Source organism: Nycticebus coucang, chromosome 22, assembly GCF_027406575.1.
Source record: "Nycticebus coucang isolate mNycCou1 chromosome 22, mNycCou1.pri, whole genome shotgun sequence".
NCBI lineage: Eukaryota > Metazoa > Chordata > Mammalia > Primates > Lorisidae > Nycticebus > Nycticebus coucang.
The window spans coordinates 31,106,812-31,134,534 of NC_069801.1; the positions used below are offsets into that span (position 1 = coordinate 31,106,812).

The 27,723-nt window shown below is 42.3% G+C and overlaps 1 protein-coding gene across 3 annotated transcripts; it reads right to left on the reverse strand.

Moving 5' to 3' along the window:
- MEAF6 (MYST/Esa1 associated factor 6) lies at window positions 1-27,425 on the reverse strand. 3 transcript variants are annotated; one of them, XM_053576414.1, is made up of 8 exons: window positions 27,264-27,423; window positions 25,769-25,884; window positions 20,345-20,432; window positions 20,159-20,204; window positions 9,601-9,793; window positions 2,825-2,854; window positions 2,013-2,046; window positions 1-941 (listed from the first exon to the last, which is right to left on the reverse strand). In XM_053576414.1, exons 1-8 carry the CDS (start codon window positions 27,351-27,353, stop codon window positions 933-935), a joined length of 606 nt encoding a protein of 201 aa, XP_053432389.1. In that variant the 5' UTR covers window positions 27,354-27,423; the 3' UTR covers window positions 1-932. The 3 variants fall into 3 exon arrangements, with proteins under 3 accessions (XP_053432389.1, XP_053432390.1, XP_053432391.1); XM_053576415.1 differs by lacking the exon at window positions 2,825-2,854 and having other exon boundaries at window positions 27,264-27,425; XM_053576416.1 differs by lacking the exons at window positions 1-941; window positions 2,825-2,854 and adding an exon at window positions 2,662-2,719 and having other exon boundaries at window positions 2,008-2,046; window positions 27,264-27,420.
- Between the last annotated feature and the right edge of the window lie 298 nt (window positions 27,426-27,723).

The following is a 27,723-nucleotide window of genomic DNA, read 5'->3' on the forward strand; positions in this document are numbered from 1 at the left end:
TGATTTTTAGAGCAATTATTTAATTAGGCGAATACCAGCAGAGAGAAAATTATAGAAAAAGAAAGAAATTTCCATAAGGCATGATATGAATAAATAAGTGAAAAAACAATCACAGGCTTAAAAGTAAAACATGAGAAGTCAAAGCCTGTGAAATTTTATTTATACAAAAGAATAAAAATATTTAGAAAGGACTGATTCAAACTTAGGTTTTTCCATTTTTCCTATTCCTTGAATAGGAATCTGCTTCCAACTCAGAAAGATTTAAGATAGGTAATTACTAAATAAACACTCTTTACCTCCTCTTGCAAAAAACCAAAGAGCCAAGTTTCCCATTTTACTTAACAACAAACCAGATTCTTTTCCATTAAGAATATTGGCAACTGCATGAAACAGATTATCAAATATGCCAGCAGGAAGGTATGAGCTATAACAAAGGCATTACAAAAAAGGCCCAGAAGAAAATACAATGGTAAAAACAACAATAGAAAAAGAATAAAACACAAACCAAACAGGAAAATGCCAGATATTTACAGCCTCTGTCTGAAATGTGACTTGTGTTCTACTTTCAGCATGAGATAAAACTAGAGAACATTTCTTGATGGGTATCACACATAAAGCTGGTGCCAGCCAGTTTGGGGAAAGACATTCATTCTAAGAAGGGAGAAATGCACAGTTAGCAATTTGCTGGAATTATAACCGGTCTTCGTCTTCCTGCATTTCTGTTACTAAAAATGACACAAATTAAATGATCCAATGTCTTACAGAAATGACTCATCACCACATTTAGAACAAACTACTCAAGAGTCACAGGCACTGGGTCTGCGAGAGCGAGGTGGATGGCCACACACTCAGGTGAGGGATGTTCATCTTTGTGAGGTCGGAGAAGGAAAGCAGGGCTCTATAGCCTGGAGCTTCTGCACAAATTGCGTCTTCTAATAGTCCTAAAGAAAGAAAAATAAAAGTCCCAACTTATTCTCAGTAGAACACTGGTTTGACCTAACAGGGGAAAAAAAACCTCATAAAAAACTCTGCTAGGAGGCTCGGCACCTGTAGCTCAAGTGGCTAAGGTGCCAGCCACATACACCTGAGCTGGAGGGTTCGAATACAGCCGGGGCCTGCAAAACAACAATGACAACTACAACCAAAAAATGGCCAGGCATTGTGGCAGGCACCTGTAGTACCAGCTACTTGGGAGACTGAGGCAAGAGAATCGCTTAAGCCCAGGAGTTGGAGGTTGCTGTGAGCTCTGATGCCACGGCACTCTACCCAGGGCAACAGCTTGAGGCTCTGTCTCAAAAATAAAAAAAAAGAAAAACTCTGCTAGGAGATTGGTCTGTAAATAAAGATTCTAATTCAAATGTAACAATAATTTTGAAAAATGTACAATATTTGGCACCTGAAAAGGGTATGTCTTCTGAGTCCATGAAGGAATATCAATTCTGTTCTGAACTAGTTAAGAAAAAGAGCTAGTATTAACAATTTATTATTTAGACCAGGTGAAGTGGCTCACGCCTGCAATCCTAGCACTCTGGGAGGCTGAGGCAGGTGAATTGCTTGAACTCAGGAGTTCAAGACCAGCCTGAGCAAGAGAGATATCCCATCTCTTAAAAGAAAAAAAAAAAAAATAGCCGGGCGTTGTGGCGGGTGCCTATAGCTACTACGCGGGAGGCTGAGGCAAGAGGATCACTTGAGCCCAAGAGTTTGAAGTTGCTGTGAGCTATAATGCCATGGCACTTTATTCAGGGTGACAAAGTGAGACTCTGTCTCAAAAACACCCCAAATTTATTAATCAAAGGGAATTTCAATAAAAATGTATGTGATCTCCTTCTCTTTCCAAATATTAAAAAGGTAAATAACAGCTGAGAGGTGACGTATATCCAGAAGGATACCCCAGACTTTAAAACAAGAATTGTGACCCCAGGTTAGGAATACCCAAGCTCTAAAGAGGAGTACATTTTTCTAATCATTTACAAAATTTCCAGCCTCTCTGAAGTGGTCTGGTTGATACTTACAGCTCGTGGTTTTTTGTTTAACTTCAGATCGATCCTGTGATAGGAAAGATAAAAGATATCTGCATTTTAATCTATAGAAAATGGTCCAACAATCAGCTACTGCATAGGGCACAAGCTATAACAAAGACTATTTGGTTAAGTAAAACCCACATTCTTCATTAGGCTATGTCATATTTAGTTGTTTACCCAGATATTATTAAGCAAGTATTAAAAATTAAGAGCAGATATTTTTGCCACAGGCAAACTTAGAGGACTCTAGAAAGAAATGTATGTTACGATAGCCATATAATTTTTCAAAATTATTCCAAAATTACATGTTAAAGAGATTGAATTAAGAGGGCATGCTCTATATTAATATGTTAGCTCTGTAACTACATCACTGAAAATTACTGAGACACATGGTGATTAGGAACAGGAAAGAGACTAGGAGTTTGTATTTCTGAACATGAAACACAAGAAATTAAACAAATTTCGATTTTTTAATTTTTCCAAAGCAAAATATCAAGATCTTAAACTATTAATCTCCTTATGAAGCAAAGCCAGAAAATCAATTTAAATATGAATTAAAGGTTATCCATTTTAAAAGAAATTAAAATGCATAAAAGTGAAGTTTACTTAATTTTGCTTAAGTTATTAAATAAAATGTTACCTCCATCACGTTTTTCTGTTTTTAAAAAAAACTTCCCAGCCTAACCTAATATACATACCTACAATTAAACAGATAAACTATGGGTTAGAAAGGTCTCAAAAAGGCATACTGGAGTCTACACACTAAACAACACAGCACAAATACTAATTCAAATCAAACTTACTCAAAGTCATAATCAAACATGCCAGACGGGCTGAGGGGCAGCATTTGAAAGGAAGAAAGCAATAGAAATTAATACACTAATTGAATAAATTAGTCGATTAGCCACCCTAGCAAGAATTGTAGAAACAAAATCAGCTTTAAGAATCTTAAGCTATAAAGTTTCGAACATTAAAGCACCAAAGATTTTGTGACCAGGAGATTCCCTTTGCTCAGTGGATCTCCTATCAGAAGAACATAGACCATGAAAGGAAAAGTTATTTCATTAGAAAATGACAGATACCTGGAGCCTTTTTATTAGCTGCCAGATTCAGAGTTAGAACTTTAACGATATTTAATTGTACTAAAAAATATAATTAGGGCATTAGAAGAAACAGAGAAAGAAAGGTTTAGTCATACAATGAAAGGCACTTTGAAGACACACTAACAAATCAGCATAATATATTTTCACTAAAATAAAAGATGACAAAAACATTCTAAACTTTAAAAAAGGAACATTTTGCAACTGTTTACTCATGTTATAGTATGTACTAAACATGTCCAGGGAACATGTTTTCTACTCAATTCATCCTAGAAGCCAAGGGTTGAATGAATATGGTGGGAGAGTCTTTTTCCAAAAACTTCAGAGCAATATTACTCAGCACAGAGTTGGTGATGATGGTTAGCCATTTATGCTAGGGCTACAATTAAGGTACACCAAAGTCTCCAGTGCTCCTATTAAAATAAAGGTAGGCTGACATTCACAAGCACCCATGCCTCAGGGACCTGGATGGGAGCAGGACAGGAGAGGAGGCCATTTTGTGCCATCACTGCTAAGAGACCATGACCTGGACAGACTCCAAAGCGAGCATTAACCCAGAGCAAGACATCTGCTTCTTAGCTGGCCCCAATGCCTTTCAGACTAGGCAAGTGGTAAAACAATATGCAAATGGCTACATTTACCTCCTAGACCAGCAGTTCTCAACCTGTGGGTAGCCACCCCCAGGACCTGTATTGAAGGTTTGCAGCATTAAGAAGGTTGAGAACCACTGTCCTAGATAATGTTTGTAAGAATGAAGCTGAAAGAAAGCTTAATGTCAATATCCCTTACATCACAGTTTCACTTAAGACATTTGGCAGAGTATACATACAGTAAGTGTACAACCCAGGAATTACCAAATATTTCACTTGCAGCCTGACTTAACTTTGTTCACAAATTAAAATAGACTGTACCTAGATTTTTGTTTTGCTTTGTTGTTTGAGACAGAGTCCCACTGTCACCCTGGATAGAGTACAGTGCCTCACTGCAACTTCAAACTCCTAGGCTCAAGCAATCAATCCTGTTGCCTCAGCCTCCCAAATAGCTGGGACTACAGGCATCCACCACAATGTCCGGCTAAGTTTTCCATTTTTAGTATAGATGGGGTCTTCTTGTTGCTCAGGCTTATCTCAAACTCCTGAGCTCAAGCAATCCTCCTGTCTCAGCCTCCCAGAGTGCTAAGATTACAGACGTGAGCCACCATGCCCCATCTGTACCTAGTTAATCAAAACTTTACAAACTGGGTGGCACCTGTGGCTCAAAGGAGTAGGGCACTGACCCCATATATTGGAGGTGGTGGGTTCAAACCCAGACTCAGCCAAAAACTGAAAAACCACAGCAGTTCTCAACCTGTGGGTCACAACCCCTTTGTAACAATGAAAATACATCGCGGCATTAGGAACGTTGAGAACCACTGACCTAGAAGAATTTTAGGGTTTAGGATAGTAGCAGAAACCTGTAAGAGCCACTATATGTTATTATTTCAACTTCTTTATTTTTATTTTATTTTATTTTTTTGAGACAGAGCCTCAAGCTGTCACCCTGGGTAGAATGCTGTAGTGTCACAGCTCACAGCAACCTCCAACTCCTGGGCTCAAGCGAGTCACCTGCCTCCTCTCAAGTAGCTGGGACTATAGGCCCCGCCACAATTCCTGGCTATTTTTTGGTTGCAGCCATCATTGTTGTTTGGCAGGCCAGGGCTGGATTCGAACCCGCCAGGTCAGGTGTATGTGGCTGGTGCCTTAGCCACTTGAGCCATAGGCACTGAGCCTTATTTATTTATTTAGAGACAGAGCCTCAAGCTGTCGCCCTGGGTAGAGTGCCGTGACATCACAGCTCACAGCAACCTCCAACTCCTGGACTCAAGCGATTCTCCTGACTCCGCCTCCCAAGCAACTGGGACTACAGGCGCCTGGCTATTTTTTGGTTGCAGCTGTCATTGTTGTTTGGCAGGCCCCGGCCCCATTTGAACCCACCAGTTTAGGTGTATGTGGCTTGTGCCTTAGCCACTTTAGCCACAGGCACCAAGACCAACATTTACATTTTAAATAGACAGACAATAAATACTAGCATAGAGAATAGCTTTATTTGCAAAAATTATTTAACAAGCCTGAATTAAGTGTTTTTAATTAAATTTAAATTTTTAGCATTATTTATGTAATTCTGATTTTGTTTATTTATTTATTTTTAGAGACAAGAGTCTCACTTTATCACCCGCAGTAGAGTGCCGTGACGTCATAACTCATAGCAATCTCCAACTCCTGGGCTTAGGTGATTCTCTTGCCTCAGCCTCCCACATAGCTGAGACTACAGGCGCCCACCACAACACCCGGCTATTTTTGATTGTAGCTGTTGTTGTTTGGCGGGCCCGGGCTGGGTTCGAACCCGCCAGCTCAGGTGTATGTGGCTGGTGCCTTAGTCGCTTGAGCCACAGGTGCTGAGCCTCAACTTCTTTCTTCAAAGACAATGGGACTGACTTACTGTTCAGGTATTATACAAAATATAAGAATTCAGGACACTGTGATCACTTAGTACTAAATATTATTTGATATATTTTCATATATACCAAATTCAAAAGTTATTTCCTTTTGCTAAAGTGCCACATGTATTTCAAATTTGCTTTGTTCACCACTGAACATGCTTGGAACATAGTTAAATACTCAAATATTTGTTCAAATAATTTACTCCTGATTCTGCCTCTATGGAGTATGGCACGTTGGAGGAGCTACACATACCGTACTAGGTACAAACTTACCAATGTGCATAGACAATGTTCCCCATCCCCACCCCTATCTGCCAGCCCCATTAAGACATTAGTCATGGGTTAAAGACTTGGACTAGACAAAATTCCTGACCTAAGATGGCAGGAATCCAAGAACCTTAACTGGCCACTGAATCTGTCTGCCCCCAAAAGGAAGCAAATCAGCCCTACTCTCCTCTCTAGGGGCAGATGAGTACCTAAGGCCAGTGGAGAAAATCAACCAGATATGAAATCAGAGGAAAGACAAAGGACAATGATAAAAACCAGAGTAGATGGGGCCTTAGTGTGTGTCACATTTTATGGGGGCAAGACATGATTGCAAGAGGGACTTTACCTAACAATTGCAATCAGTGTAACTGGCTTATTGTACCCTCAATGAATCCCCAACAATAAAAAAAAAAAAAAAAAAAAAAAAAAAAACCAGAGTAGAAAATACCATTTGTGAATGCAGGAACTAACATCAAAGATCTTTGTAACAATTAGGATTTCTGGGTGGCGCCTGTGGCTCAAGAAGTAGGGCGGCGGTCCCATATGCCGGTGGTGGTGGGTTCAAACCCAGCCCCGGGCAAAAAAAAAAAAAAAAGAAAAACAATTAGGATTTCTTCTGGAATGAGTTATCTCCTAGGGCTGGGAGAAAAAAGGACAGGAAGAAGTGTTCCTATGAAAATTTACTAGAAAATTGCAAAAAGAAGTAAAGTTTAATGCTTCTCTGTTTTTTTTTTTTTTTTTTTTTTTTTTTGAGACAGAGTTTCACTTTGTCACCCTTAGTAGAGTGCCATGGCATCACAGCTCACAGCAACCTCCAACCCCTGGGCTTAGGTGATTCTCTTGACTCAGCCTCCCGAATAGCTGGGACTACAGGTGCCTGCCTCAACGCCCGGCTATTTTTTGTTGCAATTTGGCCAGGTCCAGGTTTGAACCCACTACCCTCAGTATATGGCGCCCTACCCACTGAGCCTCAGGTGCCGCCCAAGTTTCTCTGTTTTTTTAATCAATCATCAGCTGATTATGCTACTAATGGAAGTGAGTAAAATGAGTACTTGAAATAAAAATCCATCTAGAAAGTCTATTGATCAGTATTGGGAAAAAAGGTCCCAGAAACTACAAGGAATTTCCTCCCTAAATACTATGAAATAAGAAAAGAATCATTACTGTAAGAGGATTTTATCTAACAAAAGCAACCAGCGTAACCTAATTTGTACCCTCAATGAATCCCAAACAATAAAAAAATTTTTTAAAGAATCATTATGAGAATATTTCAGATTGTATATGAAACCAGCACATTGTACCCCTTGATGGCACTAATGTACACAGCTATGATTTAACAATTAAAAAAAAAATCATTACTTTAACATGACACTGTAGTAAATTTAAAAAAGCAATGCAGGCTCGTCTCCTGCGACTCAAGCAGCTAAAGCGCCAGCCACATACACCTGAGCTGGCGGGTTCGAATCCAGCCTGGGCCTGCCAAACAACGAGAGCTGCAACCAAAAAATAGCCGGGCGTTGTGGTGGGCACCTGTAGTCTCAGCTACTTGCAAGGTGGAGGCAGGAGAATCTCTTGAGCCCACCAGTTGGAGGTTGCTGTGAGCTGTGATACCACAGCACTCTACCTAGGGTGACAGCTTGAGGCTCTGTCTCAAAAAAAAAAAAAAAAAAAAAAAAAAAAGCAATGCAGAGTATGACATTTAATTATGTTGACAATTTAAAAAATATTATTTTCAAGAGTATGTTTCTCTGCTGCTTATGATAAACCAGCACCAGTCCTATTACAATGGTCAAATAATCTGTAGCCTTATGAAAAAAATAAGTATATGTACGTAACTTTTGCTATTTCTTACTACAGTTACCAGGTTAGCATGGTGACTTTAGGTTTGCAGAAAAATGTTAAGCAGCAGTCCTTAGTCACTATTTGAAGGAAATACTGTTTCTGCAGCCTAAAAATTTTACTACCATCAATAAGAAAAACCCTTAAAAGAACTGAAAAATCAGCTGATGTGAAAGAGGTTGAAATCAGAGTTAATTCTAATTATCCCTATATGGGCAGTCCCTGGGTCACGAACAAGATCAGTTCTATACGTTTCTTAAGTTGAATTTGTATGTAAGTTGGAACAGTTACATTTACCTATTACCTGTAATAGCCTCTGTTCGTAAGTGTGAGTTGTATGTCAGGCAGACATTTATAACTCAGAGACTACCTATATCCATTTCCATGAAGCTAATGATACCTTGTGTACATGAAGGAAAAGCCTACAGGTTTGTAAAGCAAACCTAGAAGCAAACTACAACACAGGGAACCCCACTCACTCCCTGCATACCCCCTTTCACCTCCTCAGCATGCAGGCTCCCAAAAGGAGTGGACAAATGCATAGCTTCTCGAGCAAGGAATCTTGCCCTAGCCTTGAATATTCTTGGAGGCATGAAAACCCTGTGCATACCTAATTTCCATGCCTCTCAGAAGGTTTGAAGCCAGGGCAAGATTCCTTACTCTAACAGGCGTCCTCAAACTTTTTTTTTTTTTGTGGTTTTTTGGCCGGGGCTGGGTTTGAACCTGCCACCTCCGGCATATGGGACCGGGGCCCTACTCCTTTAGCCACAGGCGCCACCCAAAATACCAGGCTTAGGAGTTTTTGGTTTTTGTTTTTTTTTTTTTTCAGTTTTTGGCTGGGGCTGGGTTTGAACCTGCCACCTCTGGCATATGGGGCCAGCGCCCTACTCCTTTGAGCCACAGGCGCCACCCACCTCAAACTTTTTAAACAGGGGGCCAATTCACTGTCCCTCAGACCATTGGAGGGCCGGACTATAGTTTAAAACAAAAAACTATGAACAAATTCCTATGCACACTGCACTTATCTTATTTTGAAGTCAAAAACAACACGGGAACAAATACAATTCACACCACTTCATGTGGCCCACGGGCCGCAGTTAGAGGACGCCTGCTCTAGAACTACTCATGACCCTCTCTCAGTTAAGTGCATCATTTCCCATTACAAGCCCCAGCATTATCATGTAAACCTGAGAGGCAAGAGTCAATGATGAAATTCTCTCTGGGAGCTATCTAACCTCTCTGTTTAGGATGTCATTTCTATCTCATTATGCACTGCAAGAAAACAGTGTGGGCCAACATTACCTAGGAAGACACTCTCATGTTTTATAGGCTTTACATTTTTCCTTTGATATCTGAAGTCAGCATATTGCTGAGAAATACAAAAACGGAAAAATCATAAACAATCAAAAAAACATATTTTTTTAAAAAATTTATATTTAAAAAGAAAAAAGGTATGTCAAATCAGTTCTCTCTGTTCACAAAGAAGTAAGAGTAGGCAGAGATCAGGATTAAGAGCAAAAGACTTTATCCTGATATGTACTAGTGGCATTTTTCAAATACTATTTGCAGATTCCACTTCTATTTCTCCTTTTTTTCTTCTAAAATGTTTCCAACTTCACCATATGAAACAAAGCTTTTATACAACAAAATTCTTCTGCACTAGAAACAGTGAGAAAAATGTCCAGAGTCCTCTTTCAGAGTTACTCTAATGCCCACCAATTCCTCCCTTTGAGCAAATTAGCCTTTGAGAAAATTAGTTTCATCTGGACCAAAGGCCCTTCCTTCCATCAGCAACAGAAAGGCTGTGCAACAATCTTAAAGAGTTTTGTTCTAGGAAAGTCCTTTTCCAGCAATGGTCATGGAGCCTCTGGGGAGTGGGATCCCTGCCACTGACCTGTGCCGGTTTTTATTCTTTCGTTTTTTATGGCTGCTGTGATGACTCCCTGAGGAAGTGGAAGAAGCAGCCTTCTGAGGTTTCACTCCCTGCACAGATCCATCCAGATCCTCAGGGTCCTCCTGGCTGGGCTCATTTTCCTGATTGTGGAAGTCTGGAGAAGTATCACTTTCCGTCCCACTTCCTGGTTCCCCTGGAGGTAATAAAACACAAGTCCCCAAATACATTATCAGTACTCCTCAGGCAATCTGTCCATAATAAGGAAAGATTTTTTGAGATCTAACATGCAGAAAAGAAACATTCTCTATCTTCAAAGACTATACATTCTAACTGACAGAGAAAAATACATGTTGACAGAGAAGATACATACAAAGCATCAAAGTTACCAGAGTTCTTGAAAAATATGTAATCTGAAACAGTGTAACCAGAGGCAACAGATCTAAGGACTGCTGGGAGATGGGAACACATAACCAGGATAACCTTACTGCATAAAGGTTATTTAAACATAGACTACACTAATGGGATTAATAATTATACAAAAAGCATTTACTGAAAATGTCAGGACTCCAGGGGGATGAGGCATGATCTGGGGAAAACTACCTATAGCTGGCCATAGTTCCTTTACCAAACCATATAGGAATTCTATCTTTCTATCAAGAAAAAGGGCCCAAGAGGAAGAACAGCCCATTCTTGAATTACTGTTAAATCTTAAGAATGATCTTTTTAAAACGAATTAATACCCAACCAGGCACAGTGGCTCACACCTGTAATCCTAGCACTCTCAGAGGGCAAGACAGGTGAATTGCTTGAGCTCACGAGTTCAAGACCAGCCTGAGCAAGAGTGAGACCCATCTCTACTACAAATAGAAAAACTGAGGCAAGAGGATTGCTTGAGCCCAAGAGTTGGAGGTTCCTGTGAGCTGTAACGCCACAGCACTCTATGGAAGGTGGCATAGTGAGACACTGTCTCAAAAAAAAAACAAAAAAAGGTAAGTCTGAAAGGGAAAAGTATGGTCAGGACAACCAGCCCTCCTCTCTCACATCCAGTCATTCCTACTTTGATGTAGGAAAAAAAAAATCATTTCTAAGAAGGCAAATGGAGAATAGTTGGATGGGGCATGAGGCCACAAAAGCTTTGGATCACAGACAGGATTCCAGAAGAACTAAGCAGGGGCTAGGCACAGGGAGAAGGGAGACAAGAAAACTAAAAGGTGGGGGATGGATAAGAAAGGCAAGTTAGATGCTGCAAATTTTTATTTTTTTTTTATTTCTTTCTTTTTAGAGACAGAGTCTCACTTTGTCACTCTCGGTATAGGGCCTTGGCATCATAGCTCACAGCAACCTCCAGCTCTTGGGCTTAGGCGATCCTCTTGCCTCAGTCTCCCGAGTAGCTGGGACTACAGGCGCCTGCCACAATGCCCGGCTATTTTTTTTTTTGCTGTTGTAGTTTGGCCAGGGCCAGGTTCAAACCCGCCATCCTCGGTATATGGGGCCAGCACCCTACTCACTGAGCCACAGTGTCACCCTGCAAATTTTGTTTATGTTGCAATTCTACTAAAAGATGCTGCTAGGCAAAACCAACTATTAACTCTTTCAGGGCCAGCTGCTATAGGAGTATTAAGTAAATGGGTAAGTTGGTCATTTTGCAAGTACAAATGTACACACACGTACAAACACATATAAAACAGCGTAAACAGGGCGGCGCCTGTGGCTCAGTGAGTAGGGCACCGGCCCCATATACCAAGGGTGGCAGGTTCAAACCCAGCCCCGGCCAAACTGCAACAAAAAAATAGCCGGGCATTGTGGCGGGTGCCTGTAGTCCCAGCTGTTCAGGAGGCTGAGGCAAGAGAATCGCCTAAGCCCAGGAGTTGGAGGTTGCTGTGAGCTGTGTGACACCACAGCACTCTACCGAGGGCAATGAAGTAAGACTGTCCCTACAAAAAACAAACAAACAAACAAAAAAAAACAGTGTAAACAGGGCTGGGTGCCTGTAGCCTGTGCAGTGGCTAGGGCACCAGCCACATACACCGGGAGCTGACGGATTCGAACCCAGCCGGAGCCTGCCAAACAACAATGAAAACTACAACCCCCTCCCCACCCCCCCAAAAAAGCCTGGTGTTGTGGCAGGTGCCTTGGGAAGCACCTCCCTACTTGGGAGGCTGAGGCAAGAGAATTGCTTAAGCCTTAAAAGTTTGAGGTTGCTATGAGCTGTGATGCCATGGCACTCTACCAAGGGTGCCATAGTGAGACTCTGTCTCAAAAATGAAAAACAATTAAAAAATTAAACAGCATAAACTGAATCAAAGCCCTATAAATGAAAAATTCACCAACGTTATCTGTCTGAAGAGGTAATATACCAGGGAGTAACTGATGCCCCAAAGGACTGATATGGACATTAGTGCCATGAGAATCAGAAAACAAAGAGAAGATTATTCAGGAAAAGCTTCATTAAGAAGGGTTTAAACTGGACTTTGAAAAATGAGAAGCCAAGATAAGTACAGAAAACAGCACAAGTAAAGGTACAGCTGTGTAGAAACATAGGTATATTTGGTATAAATGAATCAAACAATACCTCTTGAAACAAAAGGCTTGAAAAATGAAAGTTAAAATGCAATGACAGGTTAATGTGGGTCATAAATACCAAGTAAAAAATTTCATCTAGGGAAACAGTGGGAGGCGTTAATTAAGAGATGATTAAAAAAACTGATTTGGGGTGATTGGTGGGATTACACCTACGGTGCATGTACAAGGGTACATGTGAAACGTAATAAGTGTAGAATATAAATGTCTTAACACAATAACTAAGAAAATGCCAGGAAGGCTATGTTAACCAGTATGATGAAATAATAATTAAAAAAAAAAAAAACTGATTTGTCACTTAACCTTCTGAGTCTGTTTCCTCATCTGTAAAATAGCAATTCTTTCTCTCATGTGTCAAATATGTATGAAGAGTAGACAATGGAACCACAACAATGTCTCCTACTTTCATAAAACTTACAATTTTACACCGAAAGAGAAGCTTTAAGGATTAAAGGTGATAATGCAAGTAAAAGTGTTTAGTATTCTTGATATCTGGTTGTTTCTCTTTTCTGCTTTTTGGGAACGCTTTACTTCTCATATCCAGTAAAGTTCTAAACAAATAGTAAAGATTATTTGTAGCAACACAGTTGTGCGCAAGACATCACAAGGGAAAGCCACAAGAAAGAATTTCAGAACAGAGGAACAACATAAAAAACAAGGAATATTTTCTGAGTTCTCTCAAAAACCCATGGGCTAGAAGTGTTTTGTAAGAGGAAGTGGGAGTCAGGATGACTAGATTAAACACTATTAAAATACAAAATAAGAGGCTCTGTGGTTAGGGTGCCGGCCACATGCACTGGGGCTGGTGGGTTCGAACCTGGCCAGGGCCTGCTAAACAGTGACAACTACAACAAAAAAATAGCCAGGTGTTGTGGTGGGCGCCTGTAGTCCCAGCTACTTGGGAGGCTGAGGCAAGAGAACCGGTTAAGCCCAAGAGTTTGAGGTTGATATGAGCTGTGATGCCAGGGCACTCTACCGAGGGCAACATAGTGAGGCTCTGTCTCAAAAAAAAAAACAAAAAAAACAAAAGACAGAGTACTCACAATGCCACTCCAGCTAGAGTGCAGTGGCATCATCATAGCTCACTACAGCCGGATACTCCTGGGCTCAAGCAATTGTCCTGCCTCAGCCTCCCAAGTAGCTGGGACTATAGGCACACGCTACGAGGCCTGGCTAATTTTTTTCTATTTTTTTGTAGAGATGGGGTTTTGCTCTTGCTCAGGCTGGTCTTGAACTCCTAATCTCAAGCAATCCTCCCCCTCAGACTCCCAAAGTGCTAAGATTACAGGTGCCTAACCAAAGCCAATAACTTCTGATCAACACAGAAGGTTTATTTTGTTTGTTTTGTTTTGGTGGGGGCTGGGTTTAAACCCGCCACCTCCAGCATATGGGGCCAGTGCCCTACTCCTTTGAGCCATAGGCGCCGCCCCTAACACAGAAGGTTTAAAGGAAAAAGAGAAGATATCCAGAACAATGCTTACTTACCCACTGGAATGATGTAAATGCTGAAGAGAAATCTGGTTTGATGAAAGCTTCAGAGAAATTTGGTAAAACAGAGACTGTGCTGATGATCCTTTAAAGGAGACTAGATAAAATCTAGTCTCTCTTTTCCATTTCTTTTATTTTTTTTTTTTTTTACAAAAATATACAATGTTTTATACATTTGCACAAAATTCCCCTTTAAAGAACATGCAAATTGGCTCAGTGCCCATAGTACAGTGGTTATGGTGCCAGTCACATGCACCAAGGGTGGCAGGTTCAAACCCAGCCCAGGCAAGCTAAACAACAATGATAACTGCAACAAAAAAATAGCTGGGTATTGTGGCAGACACCATTAGTCCCAGCTACTTGGGAGGCTGAGGCAAGAGAATCGCTTAAGCCCAAGAGTTGGAGGTTGCTGTGAGCTGTGATGCCACAACACTCTACCAAGGGTAACATAGTGAGACTCTGTTGCAAAAAAAAAAGCACACGCAAATCTACTCTGTCATTTTAGTCTGGGTACATATAAAGCCAAAAGAAGCAGAAAGTAGTGCCTTTTTTTTTTTTTTTTTTTGAGACAGAGTCTCAGTATGTTGCCCTCAGTAGAGTGTTGTGGCATCACAGCTCACGGCAACCTCAAACTCTTGAGCTTAAGCGATTTTCTTGCCTCACCCTTCCAGCAGCTAGGACTACAGGCACCCGCCATAACACCTGGCTAGGCGTAGCTGTCATTGTTGTTTTAGCCGGCCTAAGCCAGGTTTGAACCTGTCAGCCTTGGTGCATGTGGCTGGCGCCCTACCCACTGAACTACCAGCGCTGCCCAAGTAATGCATTTTTTGAGGAAAAATAAATCAGAATACTGAAAGTGCAAAACTCCAAAATCCTTTAAATCTCATACTCAAGTAAAAATTCTAAGAGAAAAGAATGTTTGTTTCATTGCCACTAAAGATCAAAGGTATTATATATTTATTTTTACTTTTAGAGACAGAGTCTCACTTTGTTGCCCTTGGTAGAGTGCCGTGGCATCACAGCTCACAGCAACCAGCTCACAGCAACCTCCAATTCTTGGGCTTAGGCGATTCTCTTGCCTCAGCCTCCCGAGTAGCTGGGACTACCAGTGTCTGCCACAATGCCCAGCTATTTTTTTTTTAATTGCAGTTTGGCCAGGTCCACGTTCGAACCTGCCACCCTTGGTATATGGGGCCGGTCCCCTACGCACTGCCCCAGCCACAGGCATTGCCCAGTGGCATTATAAACAAAACTCATTCCACAAAATTTGTCCTATAGAAATTCTGAAACATTAGAACAACTCTTTACAAAGGAAAAGTAAAAAGCAAAGTAAACTGTTCCTCTCGTGGAATTAAAGTCTGGTTTGAATCATGGGGGATCCTCAAGCCTTGAACCTGATTTAAAGAAGTCAAAGCACCTAGCAGAAGCAAACTTCTTATCTAGAAGACAGTACCTTCATCCTTTCCCTCAGGTTATTTTACTGAATACTTTTTAATTACAACAAGCAGGACACAGTCAAAGATAACCTAGCACACAAGGAAATTAGGCTTCATGAGTAATAAACAGCAGAAACAACAGACAACAGAAATAAGCCCTGAAAGCCTTTGGTGATTGAAATAAAGCACAGATGATAGAACAACAATGCTTACTAAGAGTAAAAGACAAGTTTGAAAACAGAACTGGAAAGAAAGCTGTTAAAAAATTAAATAGGAGATTTTTTAAATAATTAAATGGATTTTCTGAAAAATGCAAAAAACAAAAGATTTAAAATTCAAGAGAAGGATTAACCATATAGCAGATGCAGCTAAAAAGAGAATTAGGGGACTGGTAGATAGGTTAGGGGGGAAAAATGCCCTTATAATGCAACACAGAGATAAAAAGAGACATTAAAAAACATACAGGGCCCGGGCATGGTGGCTCACACCTGTTATGTTAGCACTCTTAAGAGGCCAAGGCAGGTGGACTGCCTGAGCTCAGGGGTTCAAGACCAATCTGAGCAAAAACAAGACCCCACCTCTACTAAAAACAGAAAAATTAGCCAGGCATGGTGGCGAATGACTGTAGTCCCAAGTATTTGGGAGACTGAAACAAGAGGATCGCTTGAGTCCAAGAGTGGGAGATTGCTGTGAGCTATGACGCCCCAGCACTCTACCCAGGGCAATAGCTTGGGACTCTGTCTCAAAAAAAAAAAAAAAAAAAGAGAAAGAAAGAAAAAAAACATAAAATTGAGAAGGACAAATTGAGAAGATTCAAATACATTTAACCAAAGTACCAAAAGGAGAAGAACAGAACATGGGGCAAATGCAATATCTAAGAACGTAATGGCTGAGAAGTCAACAAGTCCAACAAAACCCACGCCAGATAAATAAAAAGCAATTCATACTTAGATGCACTGTAGTTAGCTGTCGAAAATCAAGACAAAAATGAAATCTTAGAAAAAGATCAAAAAAAAAAAATCAGTGAGGAGCAATCATGATGGAGATGGTAGGATAGAATATAATAGAATTATTGTAAAGGGCCTCTGACTACCTGAATTCATGAACTCCCATGTTTATGTTATTTTCTATATTCGACTTTATTACAAAAAGAATTTAAGGCAGTTTATCACGATTTTATAATGAAATCCAATAAATAAATGAGACAAGTAAGGCAAAAAGAACTAGAAGAGGAAAATAAGCTAGATCCAGTTATAAGATTCACTCCTAAAATGTATGCTATAAATTCCTATTTGCTTACTAGCAGGGAATCACAAATTTGGCTTTAAGCATGTTAGCACCTACATGAAAAATAAAAGTCAATTACTAGATTTTCAGTTAAAAAAAGCCAACTTTGTTCAGGGAAAGTTATTTCTAAAGGAGATAATTAGTCATTATAATAAACATCTGCAACATCCTCTTACAATATACATATTTTACAGGACCAAAATATAATTCAGCAAAAATAACTTCACAGGGAAAACCAAAGAATACCAGTATGATGCATTCCAGAGGTGTGGTTCAATACAGGACAAAGATTTAAAAATCTTTAATATGTGTTTGTCTCAGTTAAGCTTCTGTGAGCAGTACCTTTAAGCATCTTTTCCTGACAAGAACCTAGATGTAGCCATTCTGTGAGTGGACAGGTACAGACCTATATGCAGAATTATCAGCTAATCCAGGGTGGGATTACAGGCTCTTATGAAAACAGAGCCAGACATCATTCCATCTCAATTTAACAGGAGTGAGGTAAAGGATATTCCTTAACCGGTCTTGTTACTCTTCAAAGAACATGACACAGCACTAAATTCTGGAAGTGGTATTGAGAACAAATAAGATTTGGCTGAGAATTACAGTGAAAGTAAAATCAAAAAGATTTGGTGCAGATGATTACTTTTGCAGAAAAGAGTCAAAGATGTCTTAGATTTCTGAATGAGGCCGAAGAGAAGTACCATAACAAAAAAACAGGGTGGACCAATTTGGAAGGAAATAGAACATTTCTGTTTTAGACAAAATTTTGGAGATCTGAGTGGAAACGTCTGCAAGGAAATGCAGGCCTAAAGCTCAGGAAAGAAGTTAAGGATAGAGCTATAAACATAGGAATCTGTATAGACAGATAATAATTGAGTAGTTCTAATTTCCAAACTACCAAAATCCCTTTTCACTGCCCCAAGGCAAACAAAAGAACTAGATCTCACAAGATCTAACACCAGAAAGAAGTACACAGCAATACAAAAAACAAAACAAAACAAACAGGCTATATTTCAAAATGATTCAATACAGAGAGAACTTTCAAACAGCGACAGAGTCTGACTCAGGAAGATAAATGTACAGATCTATATCCCAGCACTAATTAGAAGAGAATTAGACTATGAACTAGCTTATGAACAGAAAATGATACGTAACTTGTTTACAAAGTACAGTAGTCTCCCCATTATCTGGCACCCATGGGGATTGGTAGGTTCTGGACAAATGTAGTTTCTGATTACTTGAGAGTTATAATTAAAAACAGGTCTAATTCTACACTCCATACTATATCATACTGTACCATCAACTGTGGTATTCACTTGATATTAATATTGAAATACACTAATTAAAAGTAAATCAAGAAATAAAGATACACTTTAATAGATTTACTGCATTATGAAACAGCTTTGTAAATGCAGTATACAACTTGAGTTAAATGAATGTCAATATACTTTTTAACTTCATTACCATATATATATATATATATTTTTTTTTTTTTTAAGACAGAGTTTCACTTTGTTGCCCTCAGTAGAGTGCCATGGCATCATACCTCACAGCAACCTCAAACTCTTGGGCTCTAGCAATTCTCTTGCCTCAGCCTCCCAAGTAGATGGAACTACAGTTATTTGCCACAATGCCCAGTTATTTTTTAGAGACAAAGCCTCACTCTAACTCAGGCTGGTCTCAAACCTGTGAGTTCAGGCAATCTACCTGCCTCGGCCTCCCAGAGTGCTAGTATTACAGGCATGCGCCACTGTGCCTGGCCCATTGCCATATTCTTTTTTTTTTTTTTTTTTTTTGAGAGACAGAGTCTCACTGTACCGCCCTCGGGTAGAGTGCCGTGGCCTCACACAGCTCACAGCAACCTCCAACTCCTGGGCTTAAGCGATTCTCTTGCCTCAGCCTCCTGAGTAGCTGGGCCTACAGGCACCCGCCACAACGCCCGGCTATGTTTTTGTTGCAGTTTGGCCAGGGCTGGGTTTGAACCCACCACCCTCGGCATATGGGGCCGGCGCCCTACTCACTGAGCCACAGATGCCGCCATTGCCATATTCTTTTAACGCCAAGTAACACACATTAACCCTTAAAACTGCTACAGAGAACACCTGGGAATCACAGGAGGGATACAGGAAGCAACAGCCTACTGATAAGGCACAGTGCACCAAGTTTAAACTTGTATTTTGGAGGGAGGGACCAGGTCACATGCTGGTTGCTTAAGAGTGCTGATTGCTTGAGTTCTAGAAATTAGAGTTTACTATAAATGGTACCTACTCTCCATTTTATATTTAAGAATACACAATATATTCTACTTACAGGATGAAGATATTCTAATAATTTATAAATTTGGCATGTGGGGATTTATTAGGTATGTTTGAAATTTTCCAATATAATTACTATTTTTTCTAAAATTCCTTAAGAATTGATAAGATTTATCAGGAATAAAGTCATCACCAGTGTGATGAAAATATGTCAAATGGTTTATAAAATCAGTGGTACCCCATGATCGCATTAATGTACACAGGTATGATTTAATAATAAAAAAAAAAAATTAAAAAAAGGAATAAAGACACCTTTGTCAATCTCATGTGACAGAAGAGGCAGGAAGGGCATGGTCATTTCTGTCTTGAAAGAAAAATATGATTAAGTCTATCCCAAAGGTTTCTCAACCACAGAAAGAAAAGGAAAGAGTTCAAGATGCAGTCCTCTGGGTGGTGCCTGTGGCTCAAAGGGGTAGGGCACCAGCCCCATATGCCAGAGGTGATGGGTTCAAACCCAGCCCTGGCCAAAAACCACAAAAAAAAAAAAAAAAAAAAGATGCAGTCCTCAGATACACAACTGGATATGAGCTAAATATAAGGGCCATGGCAGCTTAAAAATAAACTGACAATGGCTGGATGCAGTGGCTCACACCTGTAATCCTAACACTCTGGGAGGCTGGGGCAGGTGGATTGCCTGAGCTCAGGGTTTAAGACCAGCCTTATCCAGCACAAGACCCCATCTCTAAAAATAACTGGGCATTCTGGTGGGCACCTGTTGTCCCAGCTACTTGGGAGGCTAGGGCAAGAGAATCACTTGAGCCCAAGAGTTTGAGGTTGCTGTGAGCTATGACACCACAGCATTCTATAGAGGGAAACAAAGTTAGACTCTGTCTCAAAAAAATAAAATATAGAGCGGCGCCTGTGGCTCAGTGGGTAGGGCGCCGGACCCATATACCAAGGGTGGCGGGTTCAAACCCGGCCCCGGCCAAACTGCAACAAAAAAATAGCCGGCGTTGTGGCAGGTGCCTGTGGTTCCAGCTACTCGGGAGGCTGAGGCAGGAGAATCGCCTGGGCCCTGGAGTTGGAGGTTGCTGTGAGCTGTGACGCCATGGCACTCTACCAAGGGCAATAAGGTGAGACTCTGTCTCTACAAAAAAATAAATAAATAAATAAAATAAAATAAAATATAGGTTTGGCACCTGTAGTACAGTGGTTATGACACTGGCCACATACACCCAGGCTGGCAGGTTCGAATCCAGCCTGGGCCAGGTAAACAACAAGAACTGCAACAAAAAATAGCGGGCGTTGTGGCCGGTGCCTATACTCCTAGCTACTTGGGAAGCAGAGGCAAGAGAACTGCTTAAGCCCAAGAGTTTGAGGTTGCTGTGAGCTGTGATGCCACAGCACTCTGTTGAGGGCGACAAAGTGAGACTCTGTCTCAAAAATACCTAAAATAAAAATAAAATAAAATAAAATAAACGGACAAAAAAAGTAAAGACATGAACTTACTCTTTTCAATGAGCTGGTCCTGAACTCCTGCCAATGCACTTACTGCCTTAAAAAAAAAAAAAAAAATGCACCAATTACTAGAAAAGTGACCACAGACCTCAGGAGAGCACTCCCATGGAAAGAGAGAACTCACATTCCCCAACAATAGGCCACAGAAAGGTCCCTCCTTCCCAGACCACCACTTACAGCTGCTGATGTAACTGAAGATTTACTGAAGAGCCGTTCAGCTTCCTTAAATTTCCGGTTCCTTCGATCATTTTTGCTATTGGAGTTTCTAAAATACATAGAAGAAACTCACTGTAAGTTTCAAGCTATGTCTATAGCTAAAGCTGGGGATGACCCTGGACTTAGGTAATATAAAGATTTTTCTTTTTTTTGCAGTTTCTGGCCAGGGCTGGGTTTGAACCCACCACCTCCGGCATATGGAGCCGGCGCCCTACCTTTTTGAGCCACAGGCGCTGCCCAATGTAAAGATTTTTTTTAAAACCAAGTTCCATGCAGGAAGCCCCCATATCACTTGGCTTGACCAAAAGACCTTCATACTGAATGCCTACACAGAAATCAATATTTTCTATTGTATGGCAGATAGGACAGGAGATTTGTTGCTTCACAAACATTTTCACTTTAATATGTATTCTCTTTTTTTTTTTTTTTAGAGGCAGAGTCTCACTTTATCGCCCTCAGTAGTGTGCTATGGTGTCACACAGCTCACAGCAACCTCCAGCTTCTGGGCTTAGGCGATTCTCTTGCCTCAGCCTCCCAAGTAGCTGGGACTACAGGCGCCCGCCACAACGCCCAGCTATTTTATGTTGCAGTTTGGCCAGGGCTGGGTTTGAACCCACCACCCTTGTTATATGGGGCCAGTGCCCTACTCACTGAGCCACAGGCACCGCCCCTAATATGTATTCTTAAACGCTAATTATTAAAAATGACTAGCAAAGACTAGGGATATGAAGTCTTTTAAATAAACTTAATTTTCAAATAAAGAACCAGGGTTCATTAGAGAAATGGCTAATACTAAGTCTTGGGCGGGTGGGAAGGACAAGGTGAGAATAGCACACCTTTTCAGCCAGAAAGCAACACAGTGCTCTAACAACTGACAGTGTCATGTCTAAAAGACAAAGGAATCAGCTTGAGGAGGCTCCCTCTGACCACATTTGAGACAAATGTGGGAGAATTAAAGGGAGAGAAGATAAAAAAAGAAAGGTTCTGGGGTGGCGCCTGTGGCTCAATGAGTAGGGCACCGGCCCCATATACCAAGGGTGGTAGGTTCAAACCTGGCCCCGGCCAAACTGCAACCAAAAATAGCCAGGCATTCTGGCAGGTGCCTGTAGTCCCAGCTACTCGGGAGGCTGAGGCAAGAGAATGGCCTAAGCCTAGGAATTGGAGGTTGCTGTGAGCTGTGACACCATGGCACTCTACCAAGGGGAATAAAGCGAGACTCTGCCTCTACAAAAAAAAAAAAGAATGTCAGTAATAAATATAAAGGGAATAATAAAACTAGAGAATCACCATTTTGCAACATCTCACATAACTGAATCAGATAAGAATCAACAATGGATGTTAAAACAAATAAAAATTTAGGAGGGAACAGTATAGTCACATTTTCTAAAAGTATAACATAGCCAGTCATAGCTCACATCTATAATCTTAGCACTTTGGGAGGCGGAGGCAGGGGGATGGCTTGAGGCCAGGAGTTTAAGACCAGCCTGACCAACACAGCAAGACCCCCATCTCTATAAAAAATAGAAAAATTGGCTCGGCACCCGAAGCACAGTGGTTATGGCACTGACCACATGCACAGAGGGTGGCGGGCTTGAGTCCAGCCTGGGCCAGCTAAACAACAATGACAACTTCAACAAAAAAATAGAGTCCTATAGTCCCAGATACTTGGGAGGCTGAGGCAAAACAATCGCTTAAGCCCAGGAGTTTGAGGTTGCTATGAGCTGTGACGCCACAGCACTCTACTGAGGGTGACATAGTGAGACTCTGTCTCAAAAAAAAAAAAAAAAAAATAGAAAAATTAGCCAATCATGTTAGAACTGGTAGTCCCAACTACTTGGGAGCATAAGGCAACAGGATCACTTAAGCCTAGGAGTTTAAGGCTGCAGTGAGCTATAATCATGCCACTGTACTCTAGCCCGGCCAACAGAATAAGACTCTATCTTAAAAAAATTTTAAAAATGGGTGCCATGGCTCATGTCTATAATCCCTGCAATTGGGAGATCAAGGGGGGTAGATTGCTTGAGCTCACAGGTTCGAGACAAGCCTGACTCAGAGCAAAACCCCATTTCTAAAAACTAGCCAGCCGGGCATTGTGGCAGGCACCTGTAGTCCCAGCTACTTGGGAGGCTGAGGCAAGAGTCGCCTAAGCCCAAGAGTTGGAGGTTGCTGTGAGCTATGACGTCATAGCACTCTACCGAAGGTGACATAGTTAGACTGTCTCAAAAAAAAATCTGAAGTTGTGACATTCTACAAGGCAATGTTGTAAACACCACTACAATCACCACCAAAATGCAGACTCTCTGTAAACCTAACAGTCAAATGTGAAGCATGAATGCTTACTGGATCCTGGATAAAAACAAAGTAGCAAAGCATTTGTGGGACAATTAAGGAAATTATAATAAAGACTGTGTATTAAATGATACTATTTATGTACTGCTAATTTTCTTTTTATTTATTTATTTATTTATTTGTGGTTTTTGGCCAGGGCTGGGTTTGAACCCGCCACCTCTGGCATATGGGACTGGCGCCCTACTCCTTGAGCCACAGGCGCCACCTGTACTGCTAATTTTCTAAGTATAATAGCTATGGTTAAGTAGAAGAAAGGTCCTTATTCCAAGGAGGTAACTGCTGACATATTTAGACACAAAGCGTCAGGATATCTGCATCAAACTTTCAAATGCTTTAGCAGGAAAAAGAAGTACAGGGAGATGAGGGTCATTAACTATAAAGCAGTGGTTCTCAACCTTCCTAATGCCCCCTTCCTAATGCCTCAGCCCTAAGTGCCGCAGCCCCACACTTCCTGTGGTTTGCGACCCACAGGTTGAGAACTGCTGCTATAAAAGCATGAAGATCTTTGTGATTAAAAAATAGCTCCATACCTTGATTATGGTTACATGAATCTATGCATGTTATAAAATCACATAGAACTATACACATGAGGTCTGACAATTAAATTCAAGAACCTGGGGCGGCGCCTGTGGCTCAGTCGGTAGGGTGCCGGCCCCATATACCGAGGGTGGCGGGTTCAAACCCGGCCCCGGCCAAACTGCAACCAAAAAATAGCCGAGCGTTGTGGCGGGCGCCTGTAGTCCCAGCTACTTGGGAGGCTGAGGCAAGAGAATCGCTTAAGCCCAGGAGTTGGAGGTTGCTGTGAGCTGTGTGAGGCCACGGCACTCTACCGAGGGCCATAAAGTGAGACTCTGTCTCTACAAAAAAAAAAATTCAAGAACCTGTCCTAGAAAAGTGCTAAGATACCTCATTGCTGAATATCACTGTAGTCACCTTTGAAGAACTCCCCTTAGGAAGCTATTGCACCGACACCAGCACCTAGTCCACCCTTCAAAGTAATTTGCAGGCCAGGCATGGTGGCTCATACCTTAGCAGTCTTGTAGGCTGAGGCAGGTGAACTGCTTGAGCTCAAGAGTTCAAGAACAGCCTGAGCAAGAGCAAGACCCTGTATCTACCAAAAATAGAAAAAAACTACCCAGGTGTTGCGGCGGTCACCTATAGTACTAGCTACTCGGGAGGCTGAGGCAAGAGAACCACTTAAGCCCAAAAGTTTGAGGTTGCTGTGAGCTTTGATGTCACAGCACTCTACAGAGGGTGACCAAAAACAAACAAAAAAATGTAATGTTTGTTCATTGCTCTAATTCAAGCTCCTACATCCTCATAATAGCACACAAAAACACGCAACAATAATGAATACTAGTCAGCAAGACAATGCCACATGTTGACATGAACACAGTTGTGAAATATTGATATAAGGTTATGAACCCTTATAGAATTATTTGTATAGTGCTGCCAATGGCAAGGTCATGAACTTAACTGTCAGACCTTGGATACATTGTACCAATGTCAATTTCCAGGTTTTGATACTTTATTATAGATAGGTAAAACACAACCATCAGGGGAAACCCAGTGAAGGGTATAAGGTACTGCCTGTACTACATATTTTTTAAATATATTTATTTTGTTTATTTCTGGGTTTTTTTTTTTGAGAGTCTCAAGCTATCACCCTGGGTAGAGTGCTGTGGCGTCATAGCTCACAGTAACCTCCAAATCGGGCTCAAGGGATCCTCTTGCCTCAGTTTTTCTATTTTAAGTAGAGACAGGGTCTCACTTTTGCTTAGGCTGGTCTCAAACTCATGAGCTCAAGCAATCCACCCACGTTAGCCTCCCAGAGTGCTGGGACTACAGGCGTGAGCCACTGTGCCTAGCTATTTCTTTCTTTTTGACACAGGGTTTCACTATGTCCCCTGAACTAGAGCACACATCATTGCTAAGTGAAACCAAATTCCCAAGCTCAAGTGATCCTTTCACCCCAGCCTGCAGAGTAACTGGGACTTCAAGTATGCACTGCCATGCCCAGTTGATTTTTTTTTTTTTTTTTGTAGAGATGAGGGTCTCAGTATTGGCTATGTTGGACTCAAACTCCTGAGTTCAAGCAATCCTCCCTCCTCAGCTTCCCAAAGTGCTAGGTTATAGGTGTGAGTCATCATGCCTAGCTCTGTACTATTTTTGCAACTTCCTATGAATCTATAATTATTTCAAAAAAAAAAAAACTAAGTACAGATACAAATGGGTTTATATGTATGATAGAGAAAGAAAGAGAAAGCAAACATCACAACACATTAACAATTTGTGAATATAGGGAGACAGTATCAAGTGTTCATGTACTAACTATTCTTTCAATTTTTCTAGAGATTTGAAAAGTCTCCAAAAGTTTAGAAATGATTTTTTTTTTTTTTTTTTGAGACACAGTCTCTCACTATGTCACCCTTGGTAGAGTACCATGGCATCACAGCTCACAGCAACCTCAAACTCTTGGGCTCAAGAGATTCTCTTGCCTTAGCCTTCTGAGTACTGGGACCATAGGCGCCTGCCACAATGCCTGGCCATTTTTTGGTTGCAGTTGTCATTGTTGTTTTTTAGCAGGCCGGGCTGGGCTCGAACCCGCCACCTTCAGTATATGTGGCCAGAGCTCTACCCACTGAGCTACAGGTGCCAAGCCCTAGAAATGTTGAAAGAATATTATTACTAAGTAAATAATGGTACATTTGGCACAGAAATATGGCAAAAATTATAAAGGTGTAAGTCATGACTGATTAAAATGTGGAAAACACTAATAGAGCACTATTGTGTAATGTATCATCATATGCTGTTTGCTGCATTTCATTTTAAGCCTCACACAATTCTATGCCACAGATCAAACTTTCCCTCTTTTATAGATGTGGGCTTTACAGAGTCCAAGCTCAAGTCCAGATTTCTTTCTACATCCCCCACTTTATTACTACTGCCTCCTGCAAAGGTGCTACCAAGAGCATACAGTCCTGCAAAGAAATGTTACTAAGCATAAAAGGAACACTACAGGCTTCCAACACTCACTTTTGGTTGGTCAGATACCGGTCCCAGCCACGAATAATATTGCCATACATCTGAGTGTCTTCCAGGTAGCTTCCTTCAAAAGCATAGATCTGCCTCTCCAAGTTTGCCAATGTTTCCTGCAAGATGACAATAACATGAATAATGCTTGTAAATGCAAACATTTAAGTTTGAGCAAATTGAAATCCTGATAATAGACTTGTAAACTCCAGGTGGCCCACAGGAAAGCACCTTTGCAAAGGAGATAATGGATGATATGGGGAGGGGGTACTGGGAAGTGATGGCCCCCTTGAGAATAAAATGGAATACATAAAACCTATCCCCATAAAAATGCACACACATGCGAAACTTTTACATACAGTTCAGAGAGTTCATGGAAATCCATTAGCAAGAATCCAGACTAAGGCCAGGCAGGTGGCTCACGCCTATAATCCTGGCACTCTGGGAGGCTGAGGCGGGTGAATTGTTTGAGCTGGAGAGTTGGAGACCAGCTTGGGCAAGAGTGAGACACCCTCTCTACTAAAAATAGCAAACATAGCTGGGCCGCTGTGGTGGGCGCCTGATCCCAGCTATTTGTGAGGCTGAGGCAGGAGAATCCTGCCTCCTCGCCTGAACCGAGGAGTTTGAGTTTGCTACTAGCTATGACTCCACAACACTCTAGCCTAGAGCAACACAGTGAGACTCTGTTTCAAAAAAACAAAAACAAAAAAAGAAACCAGGCTAAGGTGGAACGTGGGGCAATCTCCACTCCTATGCACAAAAGGTACCGCCATCAGGAGAGGGAAGAGCGAGCAGCCAGTCTTTCAGCATCAACTCGCTCCCTCCCCGCGGGCTCAGGCCACTGGCACTGGACTGCCAGTTGCCATGGAAACCTGGAAGGGCAGCTTCAGGTGAGATGAACCTCCCGGGCGCTCTAACCAAAACGCGGGGGCAGGATGGGCTCTACCTCCAGGGCACAGGTCACAATTCTGAATTCTCTAGATTTAAGTCCTCTGCCCTCGCCAGTCACCTTCTAGATGGTCCCAAACAAATCGCATCCCTACCTATCAAAAATCCAATTCAACGACTCCCAATGCCAAAAATGACACACTCCCCACCATCCTCCGACTGGGTGAATGGGTCTCCCTCCCACAGTCACCTCCTTCCCCACAGCCCACGGCCATGCCCGCCCCCCATCCGTCAAAGATCACGGACTCGCGCGCCCTCACCCACCTCCAAGGCTCACAGACGCTCGCCCCTTCCATTCCTCACAGCCCCCGGCCTCCGCCCCCGGCGCCCTGCTCCCCCCACGCCCCTCCTGCCGCAGCCCCCGCCCCTCCCCCTCCGTCTACCGGCCCCCGGCTCCGGATTCTCACAGCCGGGAAGCCGAGCCGCCGGCCTCCCGGCCCGCCGCGCTGCGCCCCCGGAGCAACGACTGGCCTGGCGCGGCCGGACGGGGGCCTGGAAGCGGGGCGGCCTCGGGGCCCCACGCCGGCCGCCCCCGGCCCCAGCCCCTCACCGCCAGCTCCTGTTTCCGCTTCACGAGCTCCGCCAGCTCCCGCCGGGTGTCCGGGATCTGCGGTGGGGCCGCCTTGTTGTGCATCGCCATGTTGGGCTCCGGCGGGCGGCGGCGCGAAGCTGGGGGCGGTCTCTGCGCGCCGCCGCCCGCCAGAGGGCGCCTCTCCGCACTGCGCTTGCGCGCGCGGCGTCCGGAGACGCGCCCGGCGCGGTGCCCTAGACGCCTGACCCGAGGACCCTGGGGAAGGGGCTGCTGCTCTCGGTGGTTAAGTCTTATCTGCCCCTGAGTTGGCAGCTGAGCTTTATGGTCACCACACGTTGACTGTGTCCAAAGCCAAGCTCGTCCTTAAGCCTCCAAAATCTCCTGTATGCCCCGCTTCAGCCTACGTCGGTGAATGACTTTTCCTATCCACGCAATTGCGGGAGTCAGAAACCTGGTTATCCTCACCCTCCGCCCAGAT

Bases quoted from the DNA above. Each gene is read 5' to 3' on its own strand.
- MEAF6 (XM_053576414.1), bottom strand. From the start codon at position 27,353: ATGGCGATGCACAACAAGGCGGCCCCACCGCAGATCCCGGACACCCGG. The intron at 25,885-27,263 runs GTGAGGGGCTGG...GTCATCTTGCAG, and splicing joins AGCGGAAACAGGAGCTGGCG to GAAACATTGGCAAACTTGGA. The intron at 20,433-25,768 runs GTGAGTGTTGGA...TATGTATTTTAG, and splicing joins CGGTATCTGACCAACCAAAA to AAACTCCAATAGCAAAAATG.